The sequence below is a fragment of the Drosophila simulans genome, chromosome X (assembly GCF_016746395.2).
Source record: "Drosophila simulans strain w501 chromosome X, Prin_Dsim_3.1, whole genome shotgun sequence".
NCBI classification, from domain to species: Eukaryota; Metazoa; Arthropoda; class Insecta; order Diptera; family Drosophilidae; genus Drosophila; species Drosophila simulans.
This window is the reverse complement of record NC_052525.2, coordinates 17,360,222-17,388,135: the sequence shown is the minus strand read 5'-3', so window position 1 is coordinate 17,388,135 and position 27,914 is coordinate 17,360,222. Positions and strand designations below refer to the sequence as shown.

Below are 27,914 nucleotides of genomic sequence, written 5' to 3'. Positions count from 1 at the left end.
CCCCATAGACCCCCAAATAGTCCAGGAATCGCAGATTCCTTCGTTGCTCGTTTCAGGATCGATGAGGCGGACAGAGAAGCCGGAGGAGAAGCGAATAAAATGAATAAAAACAAAGACTGGAATAAAACAAATAAAGATTACAACAACAACAAACAACAAGTATATACACACAAGCCGCGGGACTGCAGACATATATCTATGTATAATGTTCGATCAGTCGGACTTGACATACATACATATATACTTGAAAGTTCCAGACCACATCATTCAGTTCAAACCAATTCAAACCAAATCAAATCAAATCAGTCTTCATTATCGATTTCGATTTCGATTCCATTCCGAGTCTTCATTTCGATTAAATAAAGTGCAACACTACCAAACAAAAATATATATTTAGCTCAAGCATGCGAAATACAACAATAAAAGTAAAAGCAAGTAAAGATGATAACTATGCCTAGATAATACCACACAACCACACACAGAGAGCAACGTATTAGGCCCAGATCAAGTAGGAGGCAGGATATATAGCAGATATATGTATGTAGGAGGCATATGGGATATAGGATGCGAGCAGCGGATAGAAGGGATAAGAGTTAGCATTACGAATGCGGTAGTCACTCCATGTAAATTATGCGTACAACAATAATAACAACAATTAAAAACCAATAGCAGCAAGAACAGAGATGGGCATATGGAAAAACTACTTATGAATTAATGCTAAACAAATTTACATATTAAACGTATACATAAATAACACTTAAGTAAATCAAATTATAACAGAATGAACGCCGCAACAATTATAAAAAGTATATGTATATATATATATGTATATAATATATATATACATGTATATATATGTTGTTAAGATTCTAAAATGAAATGTTTTATAAATAGTTAAACCAAAAACAAAAGAAAACCAAAATGATTATTATACATTAAATACGAGAGAAAACGAAACCAAAACAAACCAAACCAGAAAAAGATAAAGGTAAAAACACACAGCTAGGAAGCAAAACAAAGGCAAACAGACACAGAACAAACACACAAGGAGAAACAACACCAAAACCACAAGCAGCAAACAAACAAGAGAACAAACAAACAAACAAATGAACAAATGAACAAGGCCAGCAAGCACAAAAATCTACCATTTGACTTTCGATAAATTTAAAAGCAATGGTTGAAAAGCTAAATCCAAGCCAAGGTGGCGAAAACCATAAATCAATTTTTACAATCATTGTAAATTGAAACCAACCAAATTGGATCTCAAATCAAAGCAGCTTACAAAACGAACAAATTTAAGTGAATAATAACAAAAATATATGAAAAAGAAACAAGCCACACACATGCTCAAACATACACACACACACACACCTACACAGACAGAGGCAGACACACGTTACTTTATGAACATAAAACAAATTAAATGGAAAGTATATAAAATAAATTATGCTAAAAGGAAAATTAAAAGAGCGCGTTTCATTTTGAATTTCAGTAAGCAAGCAGTGCCGCACTATTGTGAACCGTTGACAGCGTTGCTAGCAGCAAGCAGTTGATCGCTGTTAGTTTCAGCACTTTACAGTGCTCCTTAACAGAAAATGTGCAGTCATTTCGTTTACACTTTAAAATTAATATTTATTTTGAAAATTAGGTATGCACATGTATGTTGATATATAGCTTACCCACTTAAGAAGGCAATGAAACCCCGAAGAAATTGAAATGCAACCATTATATTCTGGTATCTTAAGGTCGAGACCCTCGACAATAGGCTTTATCTTATCAACTAAATTTCTCACATTTAAATTCTTACATTCAATATCTTATTCTACGATGCAACATCCCACGATTTGAAATTCCATTTCATTGTCTATGTACCTTTGCTTGCTCGTTCGAATATTTACAGTGTGAGGAGGAGGATGGGTGTAATGCGAATGAGTGATCCGGATTGGGATTGGGATCGAAATGGGATGGGGTTTCTGGAGCCGTGCCATAGCCACGATCTGGTGTGCATATCACAAAGTGTTCATCCCCGATGGCGGGACAGCTTAGCCAGCTGCATGTCTGAATATCAGGGAATTAGCTTTGGTGATCTGCCACGCCTTCTGGCCCTTGATACGGAAACGGAACCGGAAACGGCAGCGGATGCCAGCGGAGCGGAAACGGCAGCGGAGGTGGAAAATGCAGCTGCTGTCTTCGGCTTATAGGTGGGCAGATCGATGAATACGGGTCTATATTCCGGTGCCTCGGGTCGCATTGACCGCGATTCCGACTGCAGCACATTGGTGTAGTAGTTGACCTCGTTTCGCTGCTCCCGCTGTCCCTCCCGGTGCTCATCCGAACCACCTTCGCCGTCCTCCAGGCCGTGGGATCGCGCTCGCACGAGTCGTAGGAGGTTTCTCTGCTGCACTGACGAGCGGCGCGAGGCCTTCTGCGATCGCTTCCTGGCATTCGAACTGGTGTTTAGGAAGGCCGACTCCTCGTAGCGTGGAATATAGCGTGGCTTGCGCGATTCACCCGGACGCACTGGCTCCCGGTCGTGGGGCGTCACATTGAAGCCGAAGAAGCGCGGCGCCTGCACGGATATGAGCGGTAGAAGGGTCTCCCGAGCATACCGCTCCGCCCGCTGAAGCAGTTCGCCCAGTCGGAATGGCAGCAGCTGGACGGTTTGCGGTTCATCCGGATCCGGAGATCGTCCGGTGCCCACCTGAGCCATCGTCTTGGCGGGCAGGCGGGAAGAGCCCGCCACTGCAGACGTAATGGCCCCCAATGTTGTGACCATGCCAGCAGCCAACTCACTTTCAGACAAATCCAGATCCTTGCCCTGCTTAACACGCGGTGTGGTGGCCTTCAGAACAGGTTCCACAATCTCCGGACTGTCGGTAGTTGCATAATCCTGCAAATTTCGCCCCCTATTCACCGCCAGGCGTCTATCCTTGAGCACCGGCTCAAAGATCTCGCCGGCAATCGAGTCCGAGAGACTGCGACTGGACTCCGCGGCCTCAGCAGTCTCGTTATCCAGCGAGTTGCCCACCAAGATCGGCTGCCACGGCAGCTCGTCGCCCTGATCCAGGGGGTACGTCTGATTGCGTGCCAACTTGAAGCTGGTGCCCAAATTGAAGATGTCCTTGCGCTGCTTGGCGCTCTCCACGCCATCCACCGATGCCGCCAAGCCGGATTCCTGGACACTGGAATCGGGCACATCGGTGGGCACTGCCACCGTGGGATTGCCCGCGTGCTGTGCAGGTGGTGCAGCCGGTGGTTGGGTGGTGTACGCCCCATAGTCCTCCTGGTTGTCCAGCTCACAGTTGCCAGCCTGAAGGCGCAGGCGCACCGGACTGCCGCTGCTCAGTTTCGTGGAGGGGCGACACAGGGAGTGACTGCGGCCAAAGCTGTCCGTCAGCACCACTTTGTCGATGTCCCAATGGGGCAGGCCCTTGCTCAACCACCCGCTGTACGACTTGTAGTGCAGGCTCAGTGTGGTGGGGAATCCCAGTGCCGGATGCGGCACAATGATCTTGGACACTATGTCGCCGGCGAAGAACTCCGCATCGTCTTTCCTGCAGGTGAATAATGTTAGGAACAGGTAATTTAACTCATTGATCACCCTCATACTCACTCGGATATCTCGAAGGTCTCGTTGAGACCACCATCTCCCTCGAGGATCGCCTCCAAGCGACCTATGGTGCGCAGTGGCAGATCGTTGAAGGAGTTGAAGATCTGCAGTTGGAACTGGTGGGCACAGAAGGGTTCCTCCTCGCGGGTGAGCAGGTACAGCTGACCCCTGCCCGTGGAACGATCGGCATAGTAGCCCATGTTGCCGCACCTGGGCACACCCTCGGCCAGATCTTCATCATCCTGGGCGCAGGGAAAGCATCTGCCCTTGAGGAAATCATCGTAATTCCCGCAGGGGAAGGCGGGGAACAGACAACGTGGCGCCACCGAGTCGATGAAGAACTTGTAGGCTCGTCTGTGGTTGCACAAGGAACGACCCTCCTCATCCTCTGCCGCCTGGGCAGCTGTAGAAGATTAGGTAACTCAGTCAGCTAAGTATATAATAAATATATTTGAGGAAATATACTTACACCATATGAAATCGGTGACAGCGCCTACAAAAAGATTCGAGCAGCCGGTTTGCACTCGCCCACCATTGGGATAATAGTCTACGTGGCCCATCGGTTGCCAGGAGCCGAGCCCGCCCAGGATCAGATTCTCGCCATTCGAGTGGATGACGTCCACGAACTCCGCATCGCTGCTGTCCAGTCGCACCTTCGGATGCTGGGCCTCAAAGAGTGGACCCGCCGGATCCAGACCTGTGATCCGCGACAGCCCTGGCAGCTCAGCTCCGGCAAATCCGGATACGTGAGCCCCCAAACTGAATCCAATGACATGGGTGCGCATCAGGTCGAGACCCTTGTGCTGCTGCAGATTCCTGAGCAGCATGGCCAGCTGCTTGCCCACCAAACGGGTGTTGGCCGCAGCTCTTACGTAGTTCGGGAAGGTGGCTCCATTCTCCCAGTCCACGCAGATAACAATGCAGTCCTCCTGCAAATGGGCAAGTGTTATTAAGAAGAAGGACACTGTGAACATGGTGCGCCACTTACCACCGCCATCAGAGCTGTTTTCATCTCGTAGATCCACACATGCGGACAGGCCGAACCGAAGCCATGGACAATAACCCGCACGGACAGCTCATCGAATCCCTCGAGGTCATCGATTGATGGTGTGGGCTTCTTTTGCCCGCCACCAGGACGCTCGGTCGTGAACGTGGTGGCGTTCACGGCGGACATGGAACTTGGGGCCGAGGCGACCGATGACCTGCCACTGGTTCCCTCGGGTGAACTGGTGCTGACCTCCGTCTCCCGCTTGCCACGAAAGGCATTGGTCATGTTCAGAAAGGACAGCTCCATCAGCGGACGATCGGAACGCTGGCGCGTGGAGTAGAAGTAGAACTTGGTGTTGATCTCCTCCGGCGACGAGGGCAACATCTCCAGATAGGCAAACGGGCCGGAGTCCTCGAAGCAGCCCAGTTCCCCATAGCAGACCCGTTTCACTGCCCTCCGTGAGCGGTGACCACGACGCACTCGCTCCCGCTGGCGCTCCTCGTGCTCCATTAACTGATCATGGACCGCCTGCGATAGTTCCGCAAAATGGGCGGGCGAGGGCGCGGTGGGCACAGTTCTGGCCACTTCCTGGGCGATGGCTATAAGTAACCAGACAAAAGGCAGGCAAATGCGAATCAATAGTATATTGCAATGCAATCAATTCCGTAAGTACTGCTATGTGCATGGCAAGCACGTTCGTCGCCATGTACATTAGATTTATATTCGATTTGGGCGTTTCCAAGTTTGTCACAGCTCCTCCCGTGCTGTTTATATTTTGAAAACCCATCAATCGGTTAAGCCTTGCACCAAAACAGCTAAATTATCGTGCTCTTCTTGGTCTTACTCTTCATTGTTATGGGTAGTATCTAAAATTTCCTCAAGTTTCATAACTAGTTAAGCCCTTAAAGTTCATATGTACGTGCTGTTTCCTGCTATAGCAATTAATTTCCCAAGCCGATAAGTTGGTGACAACTACTTAAAATTTCTTTCCAATGACAACGCGTGAATTATTTTAATTTTAATTTTCCGTCTTACGTTTCCACTCGAAACGATTCGTTTTGATTCGAATCGAAACGAAATGAAACGCACGCCACGCGGATGACATAACTACGCTATTCGTGTGCGAGTTTATATGATGGATCGCCGAAGCGTGATTGCGTTTTTTAAATTCCTAAAGACCCAAACACCTTTAAAGCCGAATCTAAAAGGTATTAACCAAGCACTGAGCCCAAAATTGTCAACACGCGTCGAGCTTCTAGGGTCCAGAAAAGGAAATGGGGAAATACTACTGAATAGCACTTAAGGCGACTATAAAATATACAAATTAAAAAATCGAATAGTGATGCACAGATAAAATAACTGCATAGAATCGGAATCTATACACCTACATTTAGTTTTTTTTTAAAACCTGTAAAATATAAACGTATATATGAAAAGCTTAAGTTTCTGTTTTTACTGGGAATTTCTGCCTAGGATCTACATATTAACTGCAAACTTTCTATGTGCAGAAGAGAAATCCGTTGTAAATATATATTACAAATGAAAACATCCAAATGCCAGATCCTCAGATCTTCAAACCATGGCTCTGCTCAAGGGTAAACTAATCTTGGCCGCTCTTGGCTTTATTGGTTTTACCTTCACAACGCAGACAATCAGACACTTGTAAGCATGGAAACTACACAGATAAAAAAAGCTACAATTAAATAAAGTAAAGTAAATTAACACATTGTCAAAGAAATTGGAACGCGCGTTTAATCTATCATATTATACAACTCATGTAACAAAATTTTTTATTCTTGATAGTCTTCCAAAACACAGAAACTATTATTTTAAGGATATCACTACTACTACTAATGATTAGCCCGATTCATGTGCTTAGTAGTTGTAACTGACCCATATAGGCCATAATTTTTGCTGGTGTAACCACCGCATAAGCACACATATTCCCCCTTGAAAATCCGCCCTCTGGACCATTGTGCAATCATCGCATTGTAGTGGCTCGTTAAACATCTTCTCAATTGACACAATCACCGCACCGCCCACATAAGTGTACAGCCATAAATACATATACAATGTATGTGCGGAGACACTTGTTAAAAGCAAACGCAAGTCGAGCACTAAGTAAATTAGTTAACGCTTCGCGCCGCCGACTGGCAATTAGTTAATGGAGCCCACAGGGCGTATACTCACCATTTCCCGTGTGGCACATGAGCACCGCCAAAATGATGCAGCTGGCACTTAGCATGCTGATTTCTTTCGCAGTTGTCCAGCTGTTCTGAAACGATCTTCATTGATTGAATTCCACAAGATGTGCTGTCTCCTTGGTTATCTCGCTGTCTGAATGGAATTGCAGTGCCCAGTTGTGGATGGCGGTTGTCTCAATGGTGTTATGCGTCTCTTTCGCTTTGGTAATAGCAAAATATACAATAAACAAATTCACTTTCACTTATTTGTGAACCTGCCGGGCGACAACGGCAAAAAACCAAAGCCAAAGCGAAGACGATGTGGATATAGACGTGGTTGTGCAGTCGTGACTATAACTATGACTACAAGTTCGAGTGTCTGACTCACTGACTGACTTAGCCAAAAGGCAGACGCCGCCGACACCGACACTGTCGCCAAACTCCACTGGGATCGGGTATCGAGTGTAGAGTATCGAGTATGGAGTATGGAGTATCGAGTACCGAGTATCGGACCCCTTCGAGTCCACTGATCCACTGTCCAGGTTTCAGGTTGCCACTTTGGCTTTCTCCGAGAAGGGAGAGCAGCTCCAATTTGCGACTAGCGGCATTGACTGATTGATGGCTGGCGATCAGTCGCCTGCAATCAGAAGAGTCAAACTCATGTACTTTAAACGTTTTCGCTACACACAGAGAAAAATAAGGAAAAATCTTGTATAACAAACAGTCTATAATTATAATCCTAAACAAGTATTGTTTTAAAATTTAACTATAATGTATGTTCATAGGTAGAGTGTGCAAATCAGTCAATTACTTTATTTTAAAGGAAGTCGTAAGTCTTTGTTCTATTAATACTTGAATAATTAGATACTATAAGGTATGTAATGCTTCCTAATTAAATGCTGGCATATTTATTTTAGTTTTTACATGGTTATGTAAATTCCGTTCAGTTTGGTATGTAACCCAGCGCGTTTGTGGCCAATTGGGCTGATTTTGTTTTGCTCCGTGTGGCCATTGGCCATTGTATAATAGGCCGGTTGCAGTGGCGCCCGAACAGGATGTTGCGCATGTGCGACCGTCTCGTGTCGCTTGCAACTCGCATCTTGCATCTTGCATCTTGCAGCTTGCAACTTGCATCTTGTGCGCGCGACATCTAGTCCATTGACCTTACACTTGACTGCCGACCGATTCTGGCCGCTAAATCCCGCCGGACCGCTTTTTTGGCCGAATCACACATTTGGGTCAACAGGCAGACAAAGCCAACATTCAAGAGTCGAGTGCCGTCGCCGTTTGTTGACTTTTGGCTAATTTACTCGGCCCCGAATTGCAAGAGGAGTGGATGGAGGTGTGACTCAGGCAAAGAGCCAAAAAGATGTGACAAACGAAAGTGAAAACCTTTGGCCATAAAAACAACAAACTGGAACTGAAACCGAAACCAACACTGAATATGTATCTGTATCTGCATCTGTATCTGAAGCGGAATCAGAAACGAAAAAATCACAATAACTTAAACTGTTTCCCCTATCGATTAACAAATGCGGTCTTCAATCAACAACATTTCACTTTCGTTGGGCGACCAACGTGATCTATCAATTAGCATCTAAAGACCAAAGATTGTGTAACATTTACAAAAAGGTTATTTGGTCAGATACTCGAAACTCGGGAAATTGCCCGCCCACGAAATATTTTGTCATCGGTGAAGCAGACAGCGAATGCACCTGTTTAAATGCAATGGATAATTTCGAAAGAACAATTTGGCAAAGACTGACGTTTGCCATAGATTGTCTAACCTTTTATTAACCTAAATTGGTTTTTTTTTTGCAGGTTGATAAGCCATAAAGAATAATGGCGAACGTTTAAAATGTTAATACAAATGTATATTCTCGATTAGTCGTCTGTTTTTCTACGAACCACAAACATAAAAGATTATTATGCTTAAATGATGATTCACATATTTCCAAGAAATCTTTAAAGTTTAAGAAATTAAAAATGCAAAAGTATGTTAATAGGAGCACAAATATTTCAAAACAGCAAAGCAATCCAAAGAAACATCTTTGCAATAAAGAAAATGTTTTAACAGGAAATACTGATGCTTTGATTATGGAAATTGAATCATTCTATTTCGCTTCTAATTAGTTTGATCAAGATCAAAGTCACTTCAATTACTCTAAAACTGTACAAGTGATGCAGGTTAATTTGTGAAAATGTATGACATTAAAGAAAGCTTTTCTTCCAGCTGGTCGCATCCTGCTAATAACGATTTCCTCAACTTTCCGTGACTGCCACCGATCAACCCAATAAACCGAGCCCAAGCGATTCCAACGGATGCCAGCCAGCACATAATTATCATTAAATTGCGCGATGGTATGGGGCATTTTGGGCCCTTTGTTCGCTTCGGATCGTGTGAACATTCAAAGCTGATGGGTTCGTCGAAAAGCGAAATTAAAAGACGAGTACCGTTAAAGAATAGAAAGACCGTCGTGTTGACAGGTGAAGTTTCTGAGAAAGCGGAGACAAACGTCAGCATCAGCTCGAATATCGCCAACAAAATGGAAAGTAACGCACAAAATAATGCTTCTAAGGCGACTTTCGCATGGGCTCCATCAGATGTTGATTTTTATGCGACTTTGCCAGTATATATACATATATACGAATATATATATATATGTATAGCTGGTGGTGCTGCGGCCAACGCTTCCACTTTCAAATAGATTAACCCAATTTGGCGGCTCCGACGCTTTCCGCTGCTCATTTTCGCGTTTGGCGGCTAATTCAGCTCATTACGAAGAACGAACGCCTGTGATATCTGCACACGGAGAAAAGATTCGAGTACTTAAAATCACAAACTCAGAATGCATAACAAAAATTGTTAAAATATATAAAATATAGCAGTTGATTGCTAATAGCAGTCTCTTTATTTTGTTTTAAGTTGTGAGCCTTGTTTATGCACACCATTCCTTTTTTTCTGTGTGTAGGTCCCATTTGAATGGAAAAAAGTGAGACGAACTGAGAACTGGCTGGGAAAGTCTGCAAATCGATTGGGAAAACCGAACCGTGCCAAAGAAAAGTGCAGTTTGTAGCCGGCTGGCGGGGGAATCGGTGTTTCTTCTGTATTTTCTACCTCATGACCGACCGTCCATCCGGCGGAATGTCTCATTAAACTCTGGACGTGAGCCAAACGAATGGCGGACAATGGAAATGGCCACTCGGCATTGCCAAATGCCAGACGGCGAGAAACGGAAAAAAAAATAAAACGAAACTTAAAACAAAACTAAAAACAATAATACCTATGCATTGTTGTCTTCGCCTTGTGTCTTTGTGCAATCGAAGTTCGCATGAAGCCATTTGATTGATTTGTCAAGCCAAAGAAATAAAGACGGTCGATACAAGTGTGTGTCCATGTCAAAAGAAGCCGATGAAAAACCATGCGAGTCTTGGCGCAATAGTTATAACTTTTATTATCATTACTCTATGCTCGCCAAGCCCAGACGGTAAATGCCATGCCAAGAAATCGAACAGATTATGAAGAAATCCAGAGTGATTTATAGGTTCCCGGTTTAATTTTGCAAACTACGTTGGTCATTAAAGCTGCAAAGCAATCGATCGAGTTTGCATGCACTTTAATAGCTGCAAATTGCTGACTTAACATTCTGACTAGGCTTTCAAACTTGGCCAATTTATTTATATTTCCTAAAATGTTATTTTCAATTAGTTGTTAGAAAACCAATAAGCTACAAAAAAAAGATAGTCAATTACGGGGAATTATTACACTTGGGTAACCAAGTCGAGGGTATTCCTGTCTCGCTTAACAATATTTCAAATTTTCAAATCGAAATGCCACTTGCCAAACGAAAGACTTAGGCAACGAACTTGCCACCGATGGCTGACGCCTGATTGCAATCGCCAGAAACAAGCGCTACATTAAAATGAAGTAAGGAAAACCCAAAAACCGAAAATACACATATAAATTTCCTTAGCCAATTTTCGCATGGCAGCGTTAAAATAGTTTCCTGTTTGTTACGACGGACCCAGCGACTTCAAAAAACAAAAAGGGAGGAAGCCGATCCGATTCAAGTCGACAGCCAAGAGCTGGGGCAAGAAAATATAACGAAAACCAGCAATGCATAAAGTTTCCGCTCGCGTCTTTGGGGATTTTCAACCCAATGTAGGCAGTGCACTGCAAGAAACTAGCACAGCAGCGAAATAATAATAAAATGTTATACAAATTATTTATGATCAGCTATAAAATCTAACCTTTACAAATATCGCAATAGCATACAACAAAAAGTGAATCAGCATTTTGAATCTATTATTAGAGGAACGACTTTGTAAAGCGTAGTTATTGTTTTGCTATATTGCTCGTGAATCTGCAGCAAAGGAGGTCAGCTTTTGGGCTAGATTTTTTTCCAATGTACCTTTTCATAGCTGCTGCAGGCAATTAGTGGCGCCCATTTGTGGTCGTTTTAGAGGTGCTTTTTATGCCTCCCGAGGCACAGAACTCTTTTGTGGGGCCACGCAACTCTCATTGGCGATGCAGAACAGTTGGCTTATAAACAATAAGCAATACTCCATAAATCAACTGGTTGCAAGCCAAAAAAACTAGCACAATTACATGCATGCAATGGACTTGGATAACCCGTGTACATTGTACCCGGGTGACACAGTTTTCGGGAACACAGTTTGCTCCGAACCCGAATACCAGTGCTGACTCTTTTGTCATTTCCCGGCGACAGCATCAAGTTGCCAGTTATGGTTCATGGAACGGGTTGACCTAATCAGGCACTGCCATATCATTTCTAGTCTTATGAAACTTTCTGGCCCAGTTATCCAACGACAATGAGATGAATAGCAAAGAAAAGCAGAGAGAACCGCCAGAATTTATTCACTAGACGAGAAAAAGGGTCAGGTATATACTGCATACATACCTAAAAAATCAAATTTAGCTAATTTATAAACATATATGTATAGAGTGTCTAAAGCACGCTTGCAACATAGTTATTATTATGGAATATATTAGGTTATATATACTCGCATGCATCTAAAACCCGGTATCTCCGTGCTCTTTCGCTCGATCTTTCCCAGAATCTCAGCCGGAAAATCTAGAACTCTGACTTATCTTTGGCTTTCCACTCACACGACCAGCGTAATGACAGCCACAATTAACACACCATATTTAATATAATTATTCTGTTTAATTGTGTGCCACGCTCCGCTTTGTCAAGAACAAAAGAAATTTAATTTGCTTGCGCTGCTTTTTTATGGTCTCCTTTCCAGGCAATTATACATTTCATTGCTGTGAACTTTTGTTAATAGGCAAGTTAAAATGTGCAATATACAACAACAGGCGTATTGAAGTTTAAAGCCGAAATTGTTGTAAGTTATCTAGACAAGGGTAAATACACTTAACGCAGCTATTATCCAACAAATTATGCTTGAATCACTCGAGGAAATTTTCCAGCGTTTAGCAGACATAATGCCCATTTGCATTTAATAATATGCGTGGTAAACGACCTTGTTCCTCGGGCAAATCGATCCAATCAACAACCGACAATCAAATGGAGTTGATTGTTCGCGGGGTCTTCAATCCGTTTGTTTCAACTTCAAATGCAATTTCAAATAAAGAAATAGTTGCAGTTTTTCGATTTGAACTTCAGGTATTAAGTGTGGTTATTCCTTAATTGATTTTAGACCTTTCCATTTGTCTTCGATTCAATTTGGAGTTGAATCTTTGTCTGCCAGATCAATGTGATAAAAACCACTTAGCTAAATTTGCATAATAAAACATCATTTAGTGAAGCAAAATGGCATATGATTAAAATCGAAACTACCTCTTTATGTGCACAATTTTCTTGCGGTGCAATGTGCCACTGAATTGACCAAATACAAATTTGTAAGCCAAATTAATATAATTCATTGCTGTTGGCCAGCATTGGCATTGATGGAATTTTATGCACTTTAATTGTGGAGCGCGCACCACAGATCTTAGTCATAAATTTTAAGTTGGCAGTTTTGCTTGGAACTCAACTTTAAACTGTATGATTTGACTTTTGTTTGTTGGCTCTTGGAGTTTTTTGTTTATTTGTGTTTTTTTAGTTGTTGCTGGCGGCGACAATTCGTGTCAATGTCAGCATGATTTTTAGTTTTTTCTGATCCACGAGGGTGGTGGGCCGAGGGGCCGGGGGGCGGCGGGAGGTCAGGTGTTGATGTTAATGCGTCTGCAAACAAGTTTAATCGAATAATGCATAATATGCACCTGCTGGCCAGAAGAAAAACCAAACCGAACCAAACAAACTGGATGCAAGCAGTGCAGCGCGAGAAGTGCAAGCAGTGGCACACTGGAAGAAAACTGCTAGTGGCCACACGATGATGATGAAAGGCACTTCACGCGCATAACTCAGTCAGTTGGACACACACATTTGAGCCGCAAGAAATATGCATTTCTGAAATAGTTTCGCAAACCGGCGACTGACACAAAAAACAGTAGCCAAAAACACAAAGTGAAGCACGCAAAAAAAAAAAAGAAACAAATGGTTAAAACAATGCGAATGTGGGGGAAAAAACAGAGTCACCAGCAACAACAGCAACCTTACCAATAATAACAACACCGAAAATAACAACAAATCATGTGAGTTCGGCTGCTGCGCGGCTTCAACTCGACTTCTTCTTCATTTCGCTCATTTGAGACCCGGCTCACGGTTTTCACCTGAAGCGCGTGAAAGTTGCGCTTCTCCGGGGCAGCAGCAGCAGCAGCCGCAGCAGCAGCCCATGTGCACTGGGAGAAACGCCTACCCACTTTGGTTGACCCTCCAAAACGAGCTCCTTCAAATCCACTTAATGTTACTAGCATCAGCAACTACACTACTTGCAGTATCTCAAATTTATCTAAATATATTTTAATACTATTTAATTATTAAAATATAAATGATTTAGAAGCTTAAAGCAACATATAGCACAGAAGATAGAATTATTATATTTTAGTAACACTTTAAAATGCTTATTTAATGAAAATGTTTTTTTACTTGGCTAAAAAATAATAAGTTCTATTACTTAAAGTACAAAATCCACACAGTTATAAACCAACTTCAAACTCAATTCTTATTAAAAAAAAAAAAAACATTAAAAAATTCCGCTACTTATTGACATTATTTTATATCGTAATAAATAGTGAATATTTTCCTTTGTGCACCACAGACCGCACTTAAAAAAAAAAAAAGCTCAAATAAGGTGTGTAGAGTAAGGGCCGGGCCCATGAGCCAGGTAATTAATGCACCTTGGAAAAACTAAAGCCACTTGCACACCAAACGCAAACAAAAACAAATCACAACAAATACGCACTTCTTTTCGTATCTGGGCTCTATCACGCTTTTCACAAAGTTGCGCAAAACCAACCGAGAAGCGTTGTTGTCGTGTATCTGTATCTTTTCGGCTTGTATCTTTGGCCTCATGCAGCGCAGACGACGGCGCTGCACTCACGTAACGGAACTGCCGATGTGCGGGCGAAATAAATATAGCGAAAAACCTATAGCGGACCGATCGTACAATTTTCAAACCTCTAGCCTTTGCGGCCGAAGATCAACTGAAACTCTGGCTCAAAGCCCGGCTCAAAACTCACGATCCGAAGGCGAAAACCCAGCGATCCGAAGGCGAAGTCGAAGAGCCGAAGACCACAAGCACTGCTCGGCTGCATTCGGCAGCGCACAGTGGAGCTCATGGGCAAAATTTGCCAGCTTACAATGGAAATAATATAATTCAAATTAAAAACTACATTCAAAATGTCTCAAATATTATTCATCAATAATATTATTATTTTGCTATCAAATAAAGATAGTTACATTTTTATAGCATTTATTTTCGATGCACTTAAATGGTGACAAATTGTTAAAAACTATTTTAGGGGAAAAATATTAAAAAAAAAAACATAAAAACCGATGCAAAGGAAGAGCAGTCACACAGAAATTCAATTTTTGTGTTATAAAAATATTGAAACTATGGAATCTGTAGGTTTCTTAAGTTTGCTCCATGCAAATAGGTCAAGGCCCACTGTGCGCCGCTCGCTATATGCCCGATATCTGGCCGATCGGCCAGGAACGAGCGCACATATGCTGGTGGGCTGGAAAGATCTTATCGCACTTGCCATGTGGGTCAGCCGGCTGAGACTCACGCATTCTTTGCGCCACTTTAAGACGGAAAGTGCCGCTGGTACTCTCTGCGCTCAGTTTCTCCATTCCGTCCACCGGCCACCCACCCACATTGGTGGCTCACATTGAAATGGGGTCACTTGCCGCGGCGGGGATTCCCCGCGACGATTCCGCTTGCAATTGGCATTCCCGGGTCGTCGTTATACATAGTATACAATTTTCGCTTTTATTTCTGGTACGTTACAAGTTAAATAGGTTTGCTCGACTGCGCTTAAACTCCTCCAACTGCTCCTGCTCCTTCTGCTTCTGCTTCTCCAGCTCCAGCTCCTCCGCTGATTGCTGCTGCTCTGATCAGGTGTCCGTGGCAAGTCCGAGTGGCAAATATTGCGCAAGCGCGGCGGACACTCATATTACATTCGGTTTCTGTGTCGGTTTCATTTTCAGGCTGGATGTCGGGTTTCTTCCATCGCTTAACATTAAGAGTACAAAAATACATTGACTTTGTGATTACAACAATCCACAGATCCACCCGCTTCACGCTCACTGCATGTCCTTCATCTCCGTAGCAATCGAACGACAAATTTGAATTACATTTTAACCATATATCGTATGTTTACATTATATATATATAAAATAAAAAAATGTTTAAGGAGAGCCAGAAGTAAAACGTGTTTAAATTTATGCAATAGGCAACAATTAGAATTAGCTGGTGGTGCTGACGATTTCTGGCGCGGATCGTGTCTAGCCCTCCTGCCCAAAGTCCTCTGTGAATTTGCGCAGCTTCTTCAGATCGTCTTCGTTGACAGTGGGTTTCGTGCGGGACAAGGACTTGAGCATGTCGCGCTGGATGGAGAAGTTTAGGAAAGATTATAGGCACTGCGAAAAAAGGTTGATAGCTAAGAGATGCCGTACCATGGTCACGGGCGGTTCGAAGAGCTTGTCGCTGGGCACATCCATCCAGTTCATCTCGACGGCGCCCTGGTCGCCGGGCGAGCACGGAACCAGCAAATCGTTGACAATCTCCTCGTGGTTGGTGGGACTCGGACCGGATACCCGCTTGAAATGCGTGGCGGTCTGCACTTTCCTCACGGGTTCCATCAGTGCATCGCGCACCACGATTGATATATCCGCGCCGGAGTAGCTGCAAAACGGAAAATCCGTCACTTAGTTAAATATGCTTACATATAAATTGTATAAGCAATGAATCATTTTTGTGTGATAGTGAATCAATTAGGTTATGGAGTGCATTTACCCCTCGGTTTTGCCGGCCAACTCCTTGAGATCCTGCTCGGTGAGCACGTGCGTGGTGTTGCCCAGATGGATCTTGAACATGACGAGGCGGGCATGCGCCTCCGGCAGCGGAATGTAGATGCGCTTCTCGAATCGACGCCGAATGGCCGAGTCGAGGACCCACGGTATGTTTGTGGCGCCGAGGACGAGAATGCCATCGGTGTCATTGCCCACGCCCTGCATCTGCACCAGAAACTCGGTCTTGATGCGCCGCACGCTGTCGTTCTCGTTGTCCGATCTCGCCGAGCACATCGAATCGATCTCGTCAATGAAGATAATGGAGGGCTTGTGCTGGCGGGCCAGTTCGAAGAGATTCTTGACCAGCTTCTCGGACTCGCCCAGCCACTTGGACATCAGATCCGAACTGGACACCGAGAAGAATGTGGAGCGATTGGCCTCCGTGGCGACGGCCTTGGCTAGATACGATTTACCGGTACCGGGCGGGCCGAAAAGCAGGATGCCCTTCCACGGAATCCGCTTGCCTGTGAAGAGCTGCGGGAATTTGATCGGCAGGATAACGGCCTCCTTCAGCGCCTCCTTGGCGGCATCCAGGCCAGCGACATCGGACCACTGAACCTTTGGCTTCTCTATGACAATGGCGTCCTCCAGCTTGCTCTGCAGCTTCTTCTTCTCGGGATCGTCGCCGTCCTCGTCGTCGCTGTCGCTCTTTTTGTCCTTATCGTCCTTGGCGCTGGACTCGCCGCCCTCCTTGATCGGTTTCTTTTTGCCCTTCTTCAGGTACTCCTTCAGCTTCTCGGCCCGGTCCAAATACTGCAGGCACTTGGCCCGTATCGAGTCCTTGGCCTTCTCGCCCTGTGCCTCATCTGCTCGTTAAATAGTAATTTGATAGTTAGTAGTACCCTTGCTTCTACTCAGTGAGTATAAGTACACGCTAGATGCACTTACGCACTACTTACATTTGATGGTGTGCAGGAAGTACTCCACGCCGTGCTCATACAGACGCAGTGCCTCCGCGTAGTTCTTATTTCGATCCTCCTCGGTGGCCTTAGTCACCAGATCGATGGCTTTCTGTAGTGTTGTTCCGGCTGCCATGGTTCTAAAAGTTATAAACGTTCACACATCGTTATTTCAACTGGCATTTTGATAGGAGGAACTATCCACTAAGGCTTAACGTGTACTACTTTTTCGAATATGGATTGTAATCTTAATTTAAGTTCTCATTTCCGCTTTCTAATCATTTCTGCTCCGCTTAGAGTTAAGTTCCCAAATTTTTAAGCTTAATACTTTACTACACAGAGAAGTTAAGATGCACAATTATGTGGACAAATCGATTTGTGCAATATGGAGCATAATGTATAGAATAAAGTTAAAATAAAGTTATTAAACAGGTTCTAAAAGTATAGTTACAATATCGATTTATGCAAAATCAACTGTATCTGATCCTAGCTTTGTTTATATCTTTAGATTGCTTTACACTCACTATCCAAATCGATTCTTATAACTCATTTGGAATGCCCAACTTCCCGAGCATAATGATTCCATAGAATTTGGATATAATTCGGGTTATAATAGCCCCTCCCCTTGGGAATCCATCATCTTGGCGTGAGTTTCGCTGGCCAGGCCGCTGACGATGGTTACCCAATGGATCCTTGGCGGAGTGGTAACTCCCATCTTGCTGTTCAGTGTCCTTCGGTGACGCAGTTCGCGAGCAAAATCGAATTTCTGGGCATGACTAATGCCCGAATACAGCGGCATTGACAAAAACACAAGTAGCCAACTTTTTGCGGGGCGGCTGCGGAGGGGTTGGCGGGTCAGTTCCGGCCATTACTCACATTTATGCTGGCTGACTTGCTCCTGGTATCCCGGCAAGCGTCACTGGCTAACTCGCTGGCTAACTCGACAGGTGTTAAACAAAAGGAAAACTTAACTATTTTGTTGGAATTCCAACGCGAATGACGACGTCTTGTTTTTTTTTATTTGTCAGTGTGACCACAGCACGGGTTGGGCCTTAAATCGCGGTGCAGCTGCAATGGTCACACATGGAAAGATGAAGTCAATTGGCGCGCTTTTTGAAAATGTAGCCAAAATGCTGTTTTTTTTTCTCTTATAAAATCACATTCGTGAAAGTAATAAAAATGAATGTTTGTATGACAATTTGTTAGCATTACATTATTTCGTTTCAAAAATGTCGGCACTCATATGTCATATGATTAAATGTATAGCAAGCGATATCAAACGGCTTTAGCTCATAAAAAAAAAACAAATATAACGCTTATATTTCTGATAAAGAACATTCCATTATTACTATAAATTCCTATAAAATGTAATCGCCATAAATAGCTTATTCTAGCGTTTTTTCCACCAGCTCTGCCAATCGATAACAATAATACATTATCGAATCGCGCAATTAAAATATTTATATAAACAGTTTGTTTTTAAGTCTCCAATTTATAGGCAGTTAGGCGCTTTAATCATTTTATTTAAAGCGATATTTAAAGCGATTTTAATGGATTTTTAGGAAACCCAGTTGCCAGCTGATTTTGCGTCAGTGGGAGCTGATCATCTTGTCATATTACCCAATTACTCGAAAATCAAAATAGCAATAGAACTTCTGCCATTCCAAAGTAGAAATAAAAAAAATCGGTAAAGACCATGTCGGAGGATAAACAGTTCATCCGCCGGGAAAAGGACACCAAGCAAACCTCCACGGCTTTGAAGGAGGTGGACATCTATCGGGACACCTTCATTCGCTATATGGGTAAGTGTTCCTCCCAATCTGTTCAGATCCATCGAAATATGAGTTTAATTATCCCGGCTTTGCAGGCTACAGCAACGAGATTGGCGAGTCCTTCCGTCCGCTGGTGCCCAAGTCTCTGGTAGCCGCATCCTACGGCATGGCCATCGGATACGTTTGCACGGACACCTTTGACAAGGCACTGCGCCTCCAAATGGATGGCGCTTCCTCCAGAGAAGTGGTCGTCAAGGGCGGCGACGTCTTCTGCTGGCAGATGTTGGCCTCCGTTGCCATTCCCGGCCTGGTCATCAATAGGTGCGTTCATCCCTTGCCAGATAATTGCCCAAAAACGTAGACTCAATGGTTGTATTTAAATAGTTGGAAGTATGAAATGAGGCATCTTGAGGGTTCCCTTTTTCCATAAGTTGCATAATACTTATCTTATATAAGTAAGCATAGTTTCTATTGAATGCATACGTAGTAGAATGGCATGTGCACGGTGACGGTGAAGTCATCGTTCTCTCCAAGATCATAAAGCTTTTGGTATTGAGTTAGATCCTCATAATAAGCAATACTCATTTATATCGTTTTAGGATCACCTGGGCCACCAAAACACTGCTGAGCAAAGCGCCTATGCCCGTGCTGAAGACGGTGCCCACCCTGGTGGGCCTGGCCAGCATACCGCTTATCATCCATCCCATCGACAGTATGGTGGACCGCCTGATGGACGCCACCTACCGCAAGACGGTGCGGTAGTGAACGCTGTCTGGGATGTGCCCAGCATCGGCCCTACTCCACATCAACTCCCATTCTACTCCACGGTGATAGTTCTTAGATACTAAGAGTTTACATGAAATGTAGCAAAGCTTTAGCCCCAAATCCAGTTTGCATATTGACAAGGATTTCTAGTTTCACGTTTTGTTTATTGACATTGGGACGGGGGAAAAATAGTGCAAAAAATTTACAATTCGCTTTACAAAAATAATCATGTATACAAGACTGAGGCAACAGGTGGAATGCCGGCGTTCGAAGCCTTTATCTCATAAAGGATCCTACTTCTGCTCATCCTCGTCATCACTGTCGATCAGATATGGACTGTCCAGGGCGCCCAGACCGGCTGCCACGCCTCCTTCGTTGGCGGTTGAGAGCTTTGTGCGCAGCATGTGTCCCGCCTGGTAGTTGTGCACAATGTGCTCCGCATCTCCGATCACCACACCGAAGATGCCCAGCTCGGAGACCATGTCCACGATCTGGGGCGGCATATCGCCACCGGGCCGCACCATATAGCCCTTGGTCAGTGGCGGATGAATCAGGTCCATCAGAATCCATGCGGAGCGCTCCACTCGTGACATGCGCTGATGGATAAAAGAAGAAGGATTTGTTACAAAACTGTTCACAATTCAAATAAATCATCAGAGTGGAATCGCTTACCTTTAGCGCATCGGGAATATCCACGCCGTAGACGTTATTGCCACCTCCCTCGCGCTGCGGCTTCAGCACGAATCTCTCCGGAGTGCGCAGCGCCATCTCGTAGCTGGCATTCCCCGCCTCGTTGTCGTCCAGCGAGTAGAGACCCGTGAAGATCTTGCCCACCGCCTTGATCTCCTCCGGATCGTTGATGAAACGCTCGAGCACCGCCGGCTGGGCCAGTGCCTGCTGCACCTTCTTGGTGCCCGCCAGATGGTAGTGAATGGAGGGGCACTTGATGGCCAGCGAAGTCTCCATCAGGTAGCGGGCATCCCACTCCGCCTGCGAGTGATAGTGTCCGGGCTCGTAGCCAGCTCGGAAGTAGATGACGGCCACCTCTTGGGATCCCCTGTGGTGCGGCAAGCGGGTGAGTTGAGCACACAGTTCAATGCTGTATGTAGGTATTAATGTGCACTTACAGGAGCAGCTCCTTGGACTGGCCCAGCTTGCCCTCCCGATGGACCTCGGTGAGGGTGCGGCGCAGCACCTTGATGTGCGGATACGTCTCGCGAATGTAGAACTCGTGGAATCGCTGGTCGCAGATGTTGTACGACACATCCTCGATGATGAACAGGATCACGGCCTGCGGCTTCGCATAGATGTCCCACGCCTTCACCATGCCATCGCAGAGTCCGGCCAGGGCATTGTTATCCGGCATCTGTAGCGGGATTACAATCATATTATTTAAGTTATCTTTTACTCATGGTTATTGTTCAGGAAACACAGATCATATAATTATTATATATGATTATATGTTTATATATATATTTTATAGATATAGATTATATATCTTAAGATACTCACATTGTGCAGCTTATCCGCATGTCCCAGCTCGCTGAGTACGAATCTGCGCGGGCGAAAGAGACGGGTGGTGCCGGAACAGAAAGAGACAGACATTAGCATAATTCCGCAGTCTCTCAGCGACCAACAACAGCAACAAACAACAACAAATGTTCGGGTGGATTTGGGGGTCAAATGGGTGTTAATTACTGAGACCAAAACCTCTCAAATGGGCGGATATACGTATGTTTGTGGTTAGGGAAAGTGTGGAAGTGGGGTTACGTGTGAATGCCGGCAATGTGAAGCTACAGCGTGTGGAAAGAGACGGATAGAGCCATAACCAATCAAACTGCATGCAGAAAGAGACAACAAACGATAGAGATGGCACCTCTTAAGGTGGATAAGTGATCAGTGAGAAGGAGAAGGATTTGGATGAAAGGATAAAAGGTCAGGTGTAGTGTGCTTTTGCTTTAGGTGTGTGCATTGTGCATTCGTGCGTTAAAAAAACAGATATATGAGAGAGATAGATATATATATATATGTAGAAAGAGATAGAGAGAAGAGCGCTTAATACTTCTGCTGCGGCACCAATTGGGTGGCTATGCCAGCGAAACTGGAGGCCACCGTGTTGATCTCGACCTGCTTTATCGCACAGCCCTCGGACACGTGTGCCATATAGTCGGATCGCAACAGACCGATGCTATATGCCTGCAATTATGATCGTTATACAAGATATATATACATTAGGTGCGTCCCTTAAAGATTAGCTGCTTAGCCGGTAGAGCGAATTAATATATCTAGGTATGGTTTACGATCCTCGTCCGTATGTAGGATGAGGCAGGTGCGGATTTTTAAATATATATTCAAAAAGAGAGAGATAGAGAGAGAGAGGCGAGAAATGGTGCAAGATGGGTACAGTGAAACGATGCATCTCCCAATGCTATTAACTCCAAAAACTATAATTTTTAGGGCTAAGCTATGAAAGTCTCCAAATATTTCGCCACAAACGCCGCCAGTTTCAAATTGTTTAAATATGTATTTCCGATATCAGTTTCTTTCTTCTATTTTCCATTTCATCACAAGTATGTAACTAAGCATGACGAAGTAGTAACAAGTTTGTAGCCCATTTTCAGCTGGTTATTTTACTATTTAATAAGCATGCTCTGATCTAATCTGTTTATAATTATGTTTACGTCACCATGGCTGGCAATTAAACAAACAGACAAACAGCTGAAAACTCAAAACGTGCGTGCAAGTGTTTTGAGTTCTGGCATTTCATAAAAGTGGAGAACAAGTAATCTCGGTTATTCGAGGCTTGAATTTGTAATTGAAGACAAATTGATCGGCTTCGCGACCACATTTTGCACCCACAAATGCACTTATTGGGCGCGTTATCGCCCTCGCCTCGACTTTAAATAAACAATTACCAGGCGTATCTATATCAGCGTGTCCGTATCCCTATCTGTAACCCTATCTGCAGTACAGCTGTGGGCCCTCCATGTGGGGCTTCGTCTACAACGTATGACCAAAATGCGGCCTTGAGTTTAATATCTATAAAAGTAAAAACTACATTTGTTGTTTCAAACATTTAAGTGCAGAGTTCAACCTCCAGAAACTTCTAGGCTTTTAATTAGCGCCTTTTGCTGATTACAAATGACAAATTGATGTGATGTATCATCCAAAAACTTTATCAGATCTTGTGAAATCACTATCTCTTAATCTTCTAGAAAGATATATACATAACCCCTGACCTATACGCCCCATAAGTCTGTACGATAAGTTGGTAGAGTAAGCGACAGCAGAACGGACAATCACTGACGGAAGTGGAGATTATTAGGCGGGTTAGATGGCTACGGTTGGGTCGGAAGGAGCGGGTGGCGGGTGGCAGGTGCCAGGATGCAGGAGCAGAGCAGGCAGGCAGGAGGCAACGGGCGACAGGCAGCGTCAGCAAATGAAAACTCTAGGCAACAATCTCGAGGAGCAACGTTTGTAGCTATGGTTAATCATAAATACATTTCTAAGGAACAGCGGAACAAAATCAACTTCAACTAAAGTACAAAGGACTTTACAAAGCAACACACACAAAAGCACACACTACGAGATTTGATTTAAATATTTCACATATTTTAAATAGCTTATTTCAGTCGAAATATCTGAATATACAATGGCACTTCTTGCTGCAAACTTAACTCAATGTTCACAGAATGTTCTCTACGTTACTTCGTTTTAATTCCGATCTATCTTTAACTATAGTGCTCTTTCTTTTCAGATACGAAAGATTCTTTCGATTGACAAAGTTAAGGACTCAAATATAGGTTGAAATTTGATTCGGCTATCGAAAAGAGTTAGTGTGTGATTTTGTGCGGTTAGGCGGAGGATGCAAGCGATGCAGGAATGCAAAAATGCGATGAGATGAGTGTCATGGGAGGAATACTGGGTTTTTAGGGGAAGTGTTGCTGATGATGGCGTGGTGCGGAGTTGCACTGATGGATGCACTGTGCGCGTGAACAGCACCTTTGTATGGTTTTACTTGCTGGTCCCAAGTGGCCAAAGCCCGATGCTATCGTATTGATCTCGACTTGCTTCCAGCAGCAGTAAGCGGAGTGGGCGCCGGTCGCCCTCCGTTCCGGCTCTTTGGTGGCCCGGCTCAGCTGGACCTCCCTGTGCTCCTTCTGCTCCTCCTTCTCCTTGCTGCCCGTGCCAGCGGCAGTTCCGACTCCTGCAGCTCCGACAGCTCCAGCTATTTGCCCCACAGCAGCGCCCGCATCCTGACCACCATCCTCACCAGCCGCCGTTCGCAGCGCCCGTGGCGACAGCTCGGGACAGCCGGACTCCAGCATCAGATCGCTGCGCAGCATCCCCAGCGATGTTTTCTTTGATTCAAAATCATTTTTCGTAGCACAGCGATGCAATGAGTGACGGATAATGGAGCAACAGATTGCGTTTGAGATCGAGAGTTTGTACAATTGCGTGGTTAGGTTTTAAGTTTTTGAAGGAGTGGTGACGAGAAAAGCACAGATCGTGAACTAAATTTTGCACAGAGAGCAAATATCGCAACTAAACTTGATATTGGGTGATGAAAATGATTAAGTTGCAAGTAAAAACAAAGGTATTTACACTGAAAATCATTGGCAAAATCAACAAGTTTAAAACGAACAATAGTTTAATTGATTCTAGCATTCAAATGCTTCAATTGAGACTTCGATAAGATTCGAGACAAGATTGAATAGTAATAAAGTAAAAATAGCGCTGGCAAAGTTATATTTAATAAACCCTATCAGTTACCGGGCCAATAACTATTCAAATTATAAAACTGTCACCTTTCTGATAGGATCTACAAAGATTAAGCTTCTTGCGACGTGGAAGAGTTCAACGGATTCGCCTCTGTGCTGGTTTCGTTAGGGGAAATGCATGTAAATCAAAGTAGGAGGAGCAATGGCAAAGTTCTAGCGTTATGGGGGTCAGGGATGGGCTGTCCTACGTCGATTTACAAGCCAACGATAAGGAGCTGTGAGTCCAGGATGCTCGCATAAATCACGCGAGATTAGCGACTACAGCCGACTTCTAGGCTTTGACTGCGGCTATGGCTATGGCCGGGCGATTTATGGAGTGGCGATTAGATTGCGACCGCGGGTGGAGGGGCCCAATAAATTCTAGCGAGTAACCCACTGGCTGCCTGTAGATGTGCTCCCTCCCGATGGGGATGAGATGGATACGTTGGCGGGTGATACGATGGTGGTGTGCAGAGGGCGGAGGATCGGAGATGGGTGGACGCCAGCTGACGGAATCTCACCTGGGTGAATCCGTGCGCCAGCACCTTGCGGTAGATGTTAAACAGATTGGCCGTGAACTCGTCCACTTTGATCGTCTCCGCCAGCGTCGTCGTGATGAACTCCTCGTCGTGGGCCACATTGTGCATCAGTCGATTGATGATCGGCTGCAGGGCCACCGCCTTTTCGAACTCCTTGCGCGGAAACGAGGAAGGCACCAGGACGAAGGGGGCGAACTGGAAAATGAAAATGTTTAGTATCCTGGCAAACTTCAGCTCAAAAACACGCCAGCTTGGAGCTCGATTGAATGCTATTGTGTAGCTTATATCGTCACATTGCTAATCTTTCTCTACCGTGAATAAAATGGAAAACAAACTCGAGCGTCCAATCACATTTGGCATTACACATCATTTAAAAGTAACTGAACTCGATAAGCGATATGTAAAAGTAGTTCAACTGGATGCAGAATGAATGTCATGAGCTTCTTGAGCGGAAGCTAGCCACCTTAGCATGGATACGAGCCCTCGCTAGCGAGTCCCCACTGTACCACCCACATTCAGCGAGTCCGGACTGAAGGCCGTCTTCGATCGCATGGCGGCGCCGTGCATGATTGCATAGTCCTTGGCCTTGGCCGTCACCTCCAGTAGCTCGTCCTCCGCCAGCGGCAAGCGGATGCAGTTGCGCAGCACGGGCGTATTGGCGTCGCTGGACATGATCGTTCTGCTTGGGGCGGTCTGCTGCTGGTATCTGGGATCTGGGGCGTCAGCTGCGTCTGGAAGGGGCAGAGTTTCTTAGTTGTTCGCTTATGCCGCACTATCCGCGGTATCTCACGGGGTCTGCTCGCCGGAACTGCTCGCTGGGCACTGAGCACTGCGACGACTGTCTACTGCCTACTCACCACTGCTGGTATCGCTGGAAGCTCTAGAGTCTAGAAAGACTGGAACTGCGGCGCTCTTATCTCTGCGCTCTCAACGGGCGATTGTTGTGGCTGCGCCGCTGGTTTCCTGGGTAACGCTGCTGGTGCTCCTCCTGTTCCACCGGTTGCACTGTCAATTTGGAAACCGTCAAACGGCTGGGGATGGGAGTTGTCAGTTTACAATTTGCCCAAAAGCATTTAAACGAAAATATAAGAATGTTTTCCAATGCCTAGTATTTTTGGCCGAGTTTCTGCAGTGTGCACACAGCGGGTTGGGCAGAAAATACCAGCCGGCGATGTGCCGCAATATGCCAGATTATGGCATCAAAAAATACCAGGGAAATACGCTGCGAGAAAAGTGTAGCAAGTGCCCGTTATTCAATCAATTTGAATTGACAGTAATGATTACAAACTGTACAATCAATCGTATATTTGTGCCATTTTCCTATTATTAATATTATTTCTAATTTATTCGCGGCCTTATCATCATCTCCACGAAGGTGAGCGAGTAGGTCCAATCGTTGTTGTGCCAGGAGCCCCACATGATGCCATTGGTTTTTCCATTCCGCGAGCGGCCCTCCTTGTAGAACTTGCCATTGAGCATGCTGCAGTTACTCCGCCGATTAGTATTACATACACACGTGTCTATAATGGGCGTACTTACCTCTTGGCGCAGTCGTAGTACCACCAGCCACCATATTCGTCGGCGGCACAGTTGAACCGATAGGCATCGTTGTCCCTGTCGTTGGTGGTGAACTTTTGGCGCTCATGTGGCCGCAGGGAGTCGCCGGCTGTGCCGTTGTAGCGGCCCAGCGACTTCAGCTCATAGGACTCACTCTCGCCGCCGAGTTCGAAGTCGTCGTAGTGGGCGTGGCTGGTGGTGCCGTCAATCTTGCCCAGCTTAATGTACAGTTCGTGGCTTCGTTGGCGCGTCATGTGATGCACTTTCTCCAGGCCGATGAAAAACTCTCCTCTCACGCGCCCGAATCCATCCTTGTAGTCCTTCCAACCGCGATCGAAGTTCTCGGAGCCATCGTAGCGTTTCTGTATGGTCAGCCAGCCGTTGGAGCTGCAGGGAGCCTCGAATGCTGCCAATCCACGGATCTTCAGCTTATAGATGCCACCTTTGCCGTCGGTGGGACACGTGTCCTGGCGGCTGCACTGCGACAAGAGTTCGTCGCTCAAGTGCTTGATCTTTGCCGCGCCCAATTGTATTTGTATGTCCTTGTTTTTGATCTCGTCCTGGGCAGTCAGCCACTCACTTCGAAGGACTTTCATGTTCTTGGCCAAAACGTTGAGCCTGGCACTTTGGTCCTTGATCTGGCTGGCTTGCAGCAGGAGCAGCTCGTCCTTGTGGCCGATGCGCGTCCGCAGCTCCTTGATGGTTTCCGACATGGCCTGGACTTGGTTCTTTAGCTCCTCGCTGGAGTTCACCTTGGCGAAACGATCGAGGATAGGTCTCCAAACCCAAATGCGGTGCGCACTGCACGGATTTTCAACATTTTGATCGGAGGACCTCTCCGGATCCTTGGCCAAGGATGTGGATATCGAAAGCGAAAGAATCAGGATGAGGCGTGCGGTTTCCATTATCCTGAACATGCGAACTGCGCCACTTGCTGCGCCGAAGTAAACTGATTTTTTATGCGCTAATGAATATTTATAAGCACTTGATGTGCCCATCAAATTTGTAATAACGTGTTGCTTTGGAGTCTTGGACATTTTAAGCCGCGAGTTTAAGTGTCCACCTATAATCCGCACAGTGGAAGAAAAGGGCTTGACTTTGCACAGCGATAAATGGGGCATTCTTTTGGGACATTCGTTCGAAATATTTATTAAATATTGTAAATGAAAAAATCGTGTTTACAAATCATTATATTCTCGCAGTGCCTCAGTTTTACGATGCATAACTTTTTTTTTCGGGTCACAATTTTACAACTTCTTCGTTTTTCGAAATAACTGGATTTATGTGTTCTAATTAAAACCGGTTGGAAGTCGCATTTTAATGGCAATGAAATTTGTATTTGCAAAGGATGTGAATTTAAAATAAAAAAAAGAATCATCAAAAAATAAAAACAGAGCT

The 27,914-nt window shown here is 44.9% G+C and overlaps 5 protein-coding genes across 14 annotated transcripts; 1 reads left to right on the top strand and 4 right to left on the bottom strand.

Moving 5' to 3' along the window:
* Positions 1–1,711: 1,711 nt before the first annotated feature.
* On the bottom strand, positions 1,712–14,369 carry LOC6726315. 2 transcript variants are annotated; one of them, XM_039296855.1, is made up of 6 exons: positions 14,114–14,369; positions 6,789–7,461; positions 4,599–5,197; positions 4,080–4,539; positions 3,614–4,013; positions 1,712–3,554 (listed from the first exon to the last, which is right to left on the bottom strand). In XM_039296855.1, the coding sequence occupies exons 2-6, from the start codon at positions 6,841–6,843 to the stop codon at positions 2,066–2,068; spliced, it is 3,003 nt and encodes a 1,000-aa protein (XP_039152789.1). In that variant the 5' UTR covers positions 6,844–7,461; positions 14,114–14,369; the 3' UTR covers positions 1,712–2,065. The 2 variants fall into 2 exon arrangements, with proteins under 2 accessions (XP_039152789.1, XP_002107276.1); XM_002107240.3 differs by having other exon boundaries at positions 6,789–7,418.
* Positions 14,370–15,123: 754 nt separating this feature from the next.
* Positions 15,124–18,203, bottom strand: LOC6726314 (vacuolar protein sorting-associated protein 4). The gene is made up of 5 exons (XM_016174133.3): positions 18,000–18,203; positions 17,124–17,263; positions 16,169–17,030; positions 15,829–16,057; positions 15,124–15,759 (listed from the first exon to the last, which is right to left on the bottom strand). Exons 2-5 carry the CDS (start codon positions 17,257–17,259, stop codon positions 15,658–15,660), a joined length of 1,329 nt encoding a protein of 442 aa, XP_016039864.1. The 5' UTR covers positions 17,260–17,263; positions 18,000–18,203; the 3' UTR covers positions 15,124–15,657.
* Positions 18,204–18,543: 340 nt separating this feature from the next.
* LOC6726313 (mitochondrial fission process protein 1) lies at positions 18,544–19,803 on the top strand. Its single transcript, XM_002107238.4, has 3 exons — positions 18,544–18,925; positions 18,991–19,216; positions 19,495–19,803. Exons 1-3 carry the CDS (start codon positions 18,820–18,822, stop codon positions 19,655–19,657), a joined length of 495 nt encoding a protein of 164 aa, XP_002107274.1. The 5' UTR covers positions 18,544–18,819; the 3' UTR covers positions 19,658–19,803.
* On the bottom strand, positions 19,804–26,117 carry LOC6726312 (glutathione synthetase). Of its 9 annotated transcripts, none has more exons than XM_016174128.3 (8): positions 25,750–26,111; positions 25,473–25,690; positions 24,942–25,154; positions 23,663–24,021; positions 21,173–21,215; positions 20,788–21,026; positions 20,333–20,717; positions 19,804–20,256 (listed from the first exon to the last, which is right to left on the bottom strand). In XM_016174128.3, the coding sequence occupies exons 2-8, from the start codon at positions 25,629–25,631 to the stop codon at positions 19,954–19,956; spliced, it is 1,701 nt and encodes a 566-aa protein (XP_016039859.1). In that variant the 5' UTR covers positions 25,632–25,690; positions 25,750–26,111; the 3' UTR covers positions 19,804–19,953. The 9 variants fall into 9 exon arrangements, 8 of the variants coding, with proteins under 8 accessions (XP_016039859.1, XP_016039858.1, XP_016039863.1 ...); XM_016174127.3 differs by having other exon boundaries at positions 25,817–26,111; XM_016174132.3 differs by lacking the exon at positions 23,663–24,021 and adding an exon at positions 21,723–21,856 and having other exon boundaries at positions 25,750–26,109.
* Positions 26,118–26,271: 154 nt separating this feature from the next.
* LOC6726311 (fibrinogen-like protein 1) lies at positions 26,272–27,823 on the bottom strand. Its single transcript, XM_002107236.4, has 2 exons — positions 26,499–27,823; positions 26,272–26,439 (listed from the first exon to the last, which is right to left on the bottom strand). The coding sequence occupies exons 1-2, from the start codon at positions 27,635–27,637 to the stop codon at positions 26,298–26,300; spliced, it is 1,281 nt and encodes a 426-aa protein (XP_002107272.2). The 5' UTR covers positions 27,638–27,823; the 3' UTR covers positions 26,272–26,297.
* Positions 27,824–27,914: the final 91 nt, after the last annotated feature.